We start from the raw sequence: 10,000 nt of genomic DNA, 5'->3' as shown, positions 1-10,000 counted from the left end.
ACTGCGAGAGCTTCGAGACGTCTCTGGTTCCCGTTCGGATTCCGGAGACCAGGATCCGCTCGGCGCGCTCCGCGGAGGAGCTGGACTGTGGCGGCGTCCCGGCGAGCGGCGCTAGCGGGATGACCTCGGAGCACAGGGCGGCGAGTTTCTCCACCGTCCCGAACTACGACAACGACGAGGACGCGTGGGCCACCGACGACATCGGACAGCTGCAGGTGGAGGTGAGAGGAGGCGGGGCTTACATCCAACATCAGCTGACAGTTACGTTCAAAACATGTTGCCTAGCAGCAGTGTTCTCATGATGGTGTGTGTTTGTGTTTGTGTGTGTCTTTGTGTGTTCACCTGTGTGTGTGTGTTTGTGTGTGTGTGTGTGTTCACCTGTGTGTGTGTGTGTGTTCACCTGTGTGTGTGTGTGTGTTGCAGGCCGAGGCTCAGACCAGCAGCAGCGACAACATCAGTCAGTTTTCAGTCGACAGCATCACAAGTCTCGAGAACAAAGAACCAGTGTTCATCGCTGCTGGAGACATTAGGTACACACACACACACACACACACACACACACACACACACACACACACACACACACACACACACACACAAACACACACACATACACACACACAAACACACACACATGAACACATGGACACACACACATGAACACATGGACACACACACATGAACACATGGACACACACACATGGACACACACACATGAACTCTCACACATGAACTCTCACACACAAACACACACACATGAACACATGGACACACACACATGAACACATGGACACACACACATGGACACACACACATGAACTCTCACACAGGAACACATGGACACACACACATGAACACATGGACACACACACATGGACACACACAAATGAACTCTCACACATGAACTCTCACACACAAACACACACACATGAACACATGGACACACACACATGAACACATGGACACACACACATGGACACACACACATGAACTCTCACACAGGAACACATGGACACACACACATGAACACATGGACACACACACATGGACACACACAAATGAACTCTCACACATGAACTCTCACACACAAACACACACACATGAACACATGGACACACACACATGAACACATGGACACACACACATGGACACACACACATGAACTCTCACACATGAACTCTCACACCTGAACACATGGACACACACAGACACACACAGACACACACACATGAACACATGAACACATGGACATGGACACACACACATGAACTCTCACACAGGAACACAAGAACACATGGACACACACAAACACACACAGACACACACAGACACACACAGACACACACCAGCTGACAGCTCTCTTCCAGGCGCCGGCTGACAGAGAACCTGGCTCACACGCCCACCACGTTCCGTCGAGACCCCGAGGATCCGTCCGCCGTCGCCCTGAAGGAACCGTGGGAGGAGAAGGTCAGGTGAGGTCATCGACAACATCAACGCTACGATCACGATGTACAAACGTTTGTCGGTCGCTGCTTTTACATTGTGTGTGTGTGTGTGTGTGTGTGTGTGTGTGTGTGTCCTTCCACAGGCGAATCAGAGAAGCTTCTCCGTACGGTCACATGACCAACTGGAGGTTACTGTCGGTCATCGTGAAGTGTGGCGACGACCTGAGGCAGGAGCTGCTGGCCTATCAGGTGCTCCGACAGCTGCAGGTACACAACACAACACAACACACTGATACACACACAACCAGAAAAACACAAATTCTATCTTTACATGTTGTTCCTTTATGGTTTTTCACCTGAATTCAGTCTGAGCTGGTTTAACATCATGTTAGCACGTAGCACGTAGCATGTAGCATGTTAGCATGTAGCACGTAGCATGTAGCATGCTGCATGTAGCACAGTGCCTCTGTCAGTGACGTGTGTGTTGTGTGTGTGTGTTGTGTGTCCTCAGTCGATCTGGCAGCAGGAGCGAGTTCCTCTGTGGATCAAACCCTATAAGATCCTGGTGATGTCATCGGACAGCGGGATGATCGAACCCGTGCTCAACGCCGTCTCCATGCACCAGGTGACCCCTCGTTACCATGGAAACCTCCTAACACACCAGGAAACACTTAGATCCATTGCGTCAGACATTTTGTATCTGCAGCTTTTAAAAGTCTTTAGTGGGAACCTTTGATCTTCTGGTCAATTAGTTCATTATTTTATTCTCATGAGGAAAATCACAAATTAATGAAACACATTTCAAATATTAATGTTCATTAAATGAATATATTGATTATTAGTGATTTATTATTATTATTGATGAAGATAAAAAGTTCTGATTATTGATGATGATGAAACATTAACGATGATGTCATTGTGAATCCTTCAGGTGCGTAAACAGAGTCAGCTGTCGCTGCTCGACTACTTCCTGCAGGAACACGGCAGCTTCACCACCGAGAACTTCCTGTCGGCGCAGAGGAACTTCGTCCAGAGCTGCGCGGGATACAGTCTGATCTGCTACCTGCTGCAGGTCAAAGACAGGTGGGACCCGCCCGTGTGCTAGGCTAACATCCGCTCTGTGTGCTAGGCTAGGCTAACATCCGGATGGTGTGCTAGGCTAGGCTAACATCCGCTCTGTGTGCTAGGCTAGGCTAACATCCGGATGGTGTGCTAGGCTAGACTAACAGCCGCTCTGTGTGCTAGGCTAACATCCAGATGGTGTGCTAGGCTAGACTAACATCCGCTCTGTGTGCTAGGCTAGGCTAACATCCGGTCTGTGTGCGAAGCTAGGCTAACATCTGCTCTGTGTAATAGGCTAGGCTAACATCCGGATGGTGTGCTAGGCTAGACTAACATCCGCTCTGTGTGCTAGGCTAGGCTAACATCCGGATGGTGTGCTAGGCTAACATCCAGATGGTGTGCTAGGTTAGGCTAACATCCGGTCTGTGTGCTAGGCTAGACTAACATCTGCTCTGTGTGCTAGGCTAGGCTAACATCCGGATGGTGTGCTAGGCTAGACTAACATCCGCTCTGTGTGCTAGGCTAGGCTAACATCCGGATGGTGTGCTAGGCTAGGCTAACATCCGCTCTGTGTGCTAGGCTAGACTAACATCCGCTCTGTGTGCTAGGCTAACATCCGCTCTGTGTGCTAGGCTAGGCTAACATACGGATGGTGTGCTAGGCTAGACTAACATCCGCTCTGTGTGCTAGGCTAGGCTAACATCCGGCTGGTGTGCTATTTTAGACTAACATCCGCTCTGTGTGCTAGGCTAACATCCAGATGGTGTGCTAGGCTAGACTAACATCCGCTCTGTGTGCTAGGCTAGGCTAACATCCGGATGGTGTGCTAGGCTAGACTAAAATCCGCTCTGTGTGCTAGGCTAGGCTAACATCCGGATGGTGTGCTAGGCTAGGCTAACATCCGGTCTGTGTGCGAAGCTAGGCTAACATCCAGTCTGTGTGCGAAGCTAGGCTAATGTTGCGGGTGGAAATCAAAGGCAGGAGGCGTCGTTCTCAAGTTAAAATGAAGCAGGTTTATTCAGAGGTCACAGGTCAGGACACTGCGGTGTCTATGCATGGTCCACTGATCCTGTACAGGAAAAATGGCGCTGAGGCAGAGTTCGCACAAAGCTTATATATCGATACTGGGCATGACAGAGGTTCTTCTTGGATTGGGATTGGTCGGATCTCGTTGGGTCGTCCTCCTGGCGTTGCGTGAAGATGACGCTGTACGTGCATGTCATTGCTATGGTTACCAGAGGTCATAGTGTTCTGGCCTCAAAGCATTCTAAGACTGATGATCTCACAGGAGAGAGGATGTCTCAGAATGTATGGAAGCCTCCTCTGTGTGAGTGTGTGTGTGTGTGAGTGTGTGTGTGTGTGAGTGTGTGTGTGTGTGTGTGTGTGTGTGTGTGTGTGTTTGTGTGTGTGTGTGAGTGAGGTGCATGAAACATCTGAAGTTGAGCAGCAGAAGAAGAATGTGTGTGTGCTTACGCTCAAAGGACATTATGTGTATCTGACTACACGTTAAAGTGTGTGTATGTGTGTGAACAGTGGTGTATTATCAATACTAACATGCGAATGGTCTTCTAGGCTAGGCTAACATCCGGTCAGTGTGCTAGGCTAGGCTAAATCTATGAGGCTAACATCCGGATGGTGTGTAAAGCTAGGCTAACATCCGGGCTATGTGCTAAGCTAGGCTAACATCCGGTCTGTGTGCTAGGCTAACATCCGGTCTGTGTGCTAAGCTAGGTTGACATCCAGTCTTTGTGCTAAGCAAGGCTAACGTCTGGTCTGTGTTCCAAGCTAGGCTCACATAGCTGTGTGTTCTAAGCTAGGCTAACATAGCTGTGTGTTCTAAGCTAGGCTAACATAGCTGTGTGTTCTAAGCTAGGCTAACATAGCTGTGTGTTCTAAGCTAGGCTAACATAGCTGTGTGTTCTATGCAGACATAACGGGAACATCCTGCTGGACTCTGAAGGTCACATCATCCACATCGACTTCGGGTTCATCCTCTCCAGTTCTCCTCGGAACCTCGGCTTCGAGACGTCGGCCTTCAAGCTCACGTCAGAGTTCGTGGACGTGAGTAAACTGGTTTTTCTTCTGTCGAGGATCCGAACTGTGGTCCGACTGGTTGGTGTGGTTTCTCCGTGTCGCAGGTGATGGGCGGCTTGGACGGAGACATGTTCACCTACTACAGGATGTTGATGCTCCAGGGGCTGGTCGCTGCCAGGAAGCACATGGAGAAGGTTCTGCAGATCGTGGAGATCATGCAACAAGGTGACGTTCTGCCAGGGAACCAATCAGGAGCCTTCTAATGAAATCTGTCAATCAGCTGATTCTGAATCAGATCAGAAAGCAAGAGAAATTAAAGAAATCATTTAATTAATGAAAGTTGAATCATTTTAGTTTTGCTCATTATTACATAAATGTAATAATCATGTTTATTGTATTTATCCCGTTGAGGGTTTTGTTTTATTGTATTTTCACAGATGATTTCTCTTCTGATCTCAAACGTCGTCATTAACCACAGAAAACTTTGTGTTTTCATTTATTTCCATCAGATCTCATGTGTGTCGGTTCAGATTCATTTCCATACGTCGATTTAGATTTAGATTTGTTTGAGTGTTGAAGTTATGATAATAATCCAGATTCTCCCCCCCCCCCAGGTTCTCATCTCCCGTGCTTCCACGGCTCCAGCACCATCCGCGGCCTGAAGGAGCGCTTCCACATGTCTCTGACGGAGGAGCAGCTGCAGCTGCTGGTGGAGCAGCTGGTGGACGGCTCCATGCGCTCCATCACCACCAAGCTCTACGACTCCTTCCAGTACGTCACCAACGGCATCATGTGACCGGGGGGGCTGTGACATCATCAAACCTCTTCTGACTGATGGAACCTGTTCAGAGTCTGAGACAGAACCTGGACCTGAGGGACGTTCAGAGACCAGATGGTCCTGAGGGACGTTCAGAGACCAGACGGATCTTCACGTTCTCCGGACGAACGGTTTCTGCCTCGTGGTTTTTCTGCCTGAGACGAATTAATTTAAAAACTGGTTTTCGATTTCATTGCCTCTGACGTGAAGAGGGGGGGGGGTTCCTCTCCGTGGGTTTGAAGGAAACTGCTGGTGAATTATCATCTGATCATCGATAAAATCATTGGTCACGTATCCAGATCAACAGTTTCACAGATTTTTATTTCTGGCAGCTGATTGGATTTTATTTTTATTTGTTTAACTTTTTTTTTTCCTGCTGAATCTGCAAAAGATTCATGACCAAAGAACTTTTCTTCAGATTCGTGGGAAACGTTTTTACGAGAATAGTTTTCATTCGTCTCAGAGTTTTTTCTCCTGGTTGATTTTGGATCCTAATATTTCATAGTTAAATACTTGGAAAGTGAAAGTGGATCTGAATCCAGCTGACGAGGCTCAACACGAGCTTCAGTTTCCTCCGATCACTTTTCTGAATGAAACACAAACTGGTTTGAAATAAGTCTGAGACCAGATCGCATCATTTTCATTTAGACTCTGTTCTGGAATCAGATCAGCTCATTGGATCCCGAGGGCTAAATATCATTTGTTCATTGACAGTAAAGTCCAATATTTGATCAAAAGATCATTAACGTGCTCACATCAATTTTTGGTAAGAGAAAAATATTTTTGTCTGAAGTAAAATCAAAATACTAATTAAATAAGATTCGTTGATTCAGTGTCACTGCTGCCGTCAGATATTTTAAGAAACTGATGACGAGGTCAAATTGATCGTCAAATTGTGTTTTAGTCAAAGGTCAGAGTTGAATTTCACAAAAGAAAGTTTTAAACAACATTAATGACACTTAAGAGTTGAATCAATTCTACAGTTTCATATGAATTATCTTTTTATTTTCTTGCATAGTTTCACATTCAGTTTGAAGCAGAACAGAAACAAGCAGTTGAACTCTTTGCTTCTGTGTTTGACAGAAAATCTATTTTTTCTTTGCAATGATCAATAACGATCAGTTTCCTGAATATGTGAATGTTTTTTCAATTGTTTATTTGAACATATGTTAACGTCAGCACCGACGGATTCTCAGTATTGAAGTCAAATCTTGATCTGATGTTGTAACTGAACCTGGTTTCACTTTGTGTCGGCTTCTTTCAGTCGATCTCGCCTTTGTGTTAACGAAACGCTTGAAAGTACGATGATGTTTTTCTTACGAATCTCACTCTTTACACTAAAATACTAATTTTATAGAATTTAAGTTGATTTTAGTCACTCCTCTTGTGCCACACAATAATAACTGCGTTGTGATTGTGATGAAGGTAAAAGTAGGTTAGAGCTAAAGGTGAAGTTCGGGTTAACAAACAGAACATGACATCAGCGTATTAAATCAAAATACACATAACATTGTTAGCTCTTAGCATTGAAGCTAAGTCATAACCATGCTAATGACCAAAAAGCTGCAGCAGTCATATTATTATCACAGAAATCGAGCTAAAACTTAATTATTTTAAGTTTTTCTAAAATAATTCTTGTTTATAAAATGGATATTATGGAGGAAACATATTCTGAAAAGGAATTGTGATTAAATTAATTTGTCATTGACTGCAACAAAGTGAACAAATACAATTCAAATCTATTAACTGTTAGCAAGCTCAGAAGTAGTAAAGTACACTATCAGTGAGTAGCTAGGCAAGTTAGCTAGCTAACACTTAATGTTTACACTTTTCAGTTACTTCAGTTTTGAATCAAATTTTATTTTTGTATTCTTGTCTTTAACTGCGACGGAAATAATCAGTTTGCAATAAAATGGTTAACTTCCATTTTATTTGTATTGCGCCATATCATAATTTACATTATTATCTCAACCTGATGAAAAGTGACATTATTTGAATTAATCGTAAAGACACTATAACAACTTTACACTGGAATAAAGCCTCCGTCAGTTGTTGCAAAGGTTTTTTGTTTTGACCACTATTGAAGGAGAGGCACATGTTAGCTTCCGCTAAGTGTTAGCCTGCTACTTAATTACACACAAAGATGCAGCTGTGACTAAAGTTGACCTGATACGCAACTTAAATATCAACTTTTCTTCTTCCTTTCCCGTGTGAATATGTACGTATGTAAATGAAGTGAAGCCTTTAGACTCTGATGGATGCACGAGGAGGACGAAGGTGATGAAGAGTCCGACCTGAGACGTGAGACACGTCAGGGACGAGACAAACATTCATGAGACATAAGAGATATGATCAGATCAAAGCAAAAAGCCTTTGATGTGAAGTCAGACGATCTCAAACAGGTGTTGTTCTGATTGGAGCATGAAACTCGTCCCTGAGACTCAAACCTTTCACTTCCTGTTTCCTTCCATCAGCAGCTCTGAACCTTTCTAACTCTGAATCGTTGGATCCTCAATGTAAAGTTTTGTTTGTTTGTTATTCATTTCAAATGTTAAACACTAAATCCATTAAAACAAACTTTCATTTTCTGAAGCATCTTTAGTTTGTTTGAATCAAACAAAAGCTTTTTTTCTGTTGATCTCAAATCTTTGTGCTGATGAAATAAGAATCCGGCTCATTAATTCATAAAGATCGATTATATATCTACAAAACACTAATAATTTGATTTCTCATTGGTTTGGTGTGAAGTAAACAGGAAGTTTCACCTGCTCAGACTGTTGGTCACTGTAGATCCACCAGGGGGCGCCCCGTAGAGATGCACAGCTAGAGCAGGTTTTCTACGACACTGGACTGAAGTGAAATATTAGTTTTTTCTATATTAGAATCATTACGTTGTTTTAAGACGTTTCATTTCTTCAGTTTGTTTTCGCAGTTTTATCTTTAAAAACAATTATCTCCCTCATTTAAATAAACTTCTATCATAAATAGGTTTTTAATTCAAATTAGAAAAACAAATTAGCTCACCATAACTTTTTTTTAGGAAGCTGTTCATGTTTATATACAGTCACTTTTTATAAATCTAGAACCTCGTCTGTGGAGGATAAAAAGAAAAGATGACAACGCGCTAGTTTGATTTTATTTTTATTGACAATTAAATAAATGGTGAAACAGTGAAGCTTTCAATCAAACAAAAGATAAAACAGGAAATACAGAACACGCCCCCGAACACACAGAAAAGCATGATGGGAAAGTTTTCAGTGTTAAATCAGACGCTTTATTTTCAGTATTAAGACGTGAACAGTTGTTTTTTTTACCGTAGATTTAAATCAGGAAATAATCAAAGTTTTTAAAAAGGACCAAAAGATGACATCATGAATCCTTCTTTCAGTTTGGAAAGAGAAAATCGTGAAGTTCAGTTCTGTGACGTCCTGGTTTCAAAGCTGATTATTGTGAAAAGGTCAGTTTCACCGGAGGTCACCAGCAGCCAGTGTGTGAGAACTCAACTCTATCTAATGTTTCATTGATTAGTTTTACTGGTCAGTTGAAAAACCGATAAGACAAATAAACAGTTCACTTATTTTAAAATCAAACAGACTTTTCATAGATTTCATTAATGAGCTGATGTTTAAAGATGATTTAATGTTAATACGTCACAAGAGACACAAACTGTTTCATGTATCAGTTCAAACTTCATCATTGATCTGATCAATGGTAAATAACTCATCAATTAAATAACTTTATTGGAAATAAAGACATGAATTAAATTTAATTCAGTTTTTATACCTTTGACCAGACTCAGTTTTCATTTCACACAAATTTACAAACTTTCAAAACCTGGAATCACAAACTGTTTCCTGTCGGACAAAGCACTGGGGTTTGGCATCGAGCTGTGTGTGTGTGTGTCCGTGTGTGTGTGTGTCTACAGGAGAACACAGTCGGAGTCCTTCTCTCTCCTCCTCGTTTGCTGTGACCCTTGACCTCTGACCTGAAAACAGCAACAGTCAACAAACTTTACAACATCAACAAATGAACAGTAGAGAATGGTCGAGCTGTCTGTGATCACTTCCTGTTTGAACTGAACTCAATGAGAAACCTGTCGGTGTTTTCAAGGTTCTTCAGTATCACAGCGATCCAGTAAGATTTTACAGTTCTATGAGCAATACTGCAGCCAACCACCAGGGGGCCATCCACATGATGTGCCTCCTTATGGCAGCTGTCCTGTCGGCCATCTTTATCTCTGCGGTTCTGACGTTTGGTTAAAAAGCCGACGATCCACTTAGCGGCCACGTGGTTTCATGGAGCTGCCATACAAGGTGTGTGTGTGTGTGTGTGTGTGTGTGTGTGTGTGTGTGTGTGTGTGTGTGTGTGAGTGTGTGTGTGTCTGTGTGTGTGTGTGTGGTGTGTGTGTGGTGTGTGTGTGTGTGTGTGTGTGTGTGTGTGTGTGTGGTGTGTGTGTGTGTGTGTGTGTGTGTGTGTGTGTGGTGTGTGTGTGGTGTGTGTGTGTGTGTGGTGTGTGTGTGTGTGTGTGTGTGTGTGTGTGTGTGGTGTGTGTGTGGTGTGTGTGTGTGTGTGTGTGTGTGTGTGTGTGTCTGTGTGTGTGTGTGTGGTGTGTGTGTGGTGTGTGTGTGTGTGGTGTGTGTGT

General features: G+C 43.6%; 2 protein-coding genes across 3 annotated transcripts in view; one reads left to right on the top strand and one right to left on the bottom strand.

The window, feature by feature from the left end:
- The window catches only part of LOC133025687 (phosphatidylinositol 4-kinase beta-like), a 14,811-nt gene extending 6,861 nt beyond the window's left edge, over positions 1–7,950 (top strand). The window contains exons 7-15 of the mRNA XM_061092417.1: positions 1–221; positions 424–530; positions 1,368–1,472; positions 1,589–1,712; positions 1,957–2,070; positions 2,377–2,528; positions 4,436–4,568; positions 4,646–4,766; positions 5,156–7,950. The exon at positions 1–221 is cut by the window's left edge and continues 31 nt beyond it. Coding sequence (XP_060948400.1) covers positions 1–221; positions 424–530; positions 1,368–1,472; positions 1,589–1,712; positions 1,957–2,070; positions 2,377–2,528; positions 4,436–4,568; positions 4,646–4,766; positions 5,156–5,337 — 1,259 coding nt within the window. The 3' untranslated portion in view covers positions 5,338–7,950. The remainder of the gene's footprint in view (positions 222–423; positions 531–1,367; positions 1,473–1,588; positions 1,713–1,956; positions 2,071–2,376; positions 2,529–4,435; positions 4,569–4,645; positions 4,767–5,155) is intronic.
- Positions 7,951–8,486: 536 nt separating this feature from the next.
- mindy1 (MINDY lysine 48 deubiquitinase 1) overlaps positions 8,487–10,000 on the bottom strand; it is a 9,729-nt gene continuing 8,215 nt past the window's right edge. For both annotated transcript variants that reach the window (XM_061092308.1, XM_061092309.1), the window contains exon 12: positions 8,487–9,343. In XM_061092308.1, the coding sequence (XP_060948291.1) occupies positions 9,278–9,343 (66 nt within the window). In that variant the 3' untranslated portion in view covers positions 8,487–9,277. The remainder of the gene's footprint in view (positions 9,344–10,000) is intronic.

The sequence above is a fragment of the Limanda limanda genome, chromosome 19 (assembly GCF_963576545.1).
Source record: "Limanda limanda chromosome 19, fLimLim1.1, whole genome shotgun sequence".
Classification (NCBI taxonomy): Eukaryota; Metazoa; Chordata; class Actinopteri; order Pleuronectiformes; family Pleuronectidae; genus Limanda; species Limanda limanda.
Note: the sequence above shows the minus strand (reverse complement) of the source record. Positions and strands in the feature narration are given on the sequence as shown.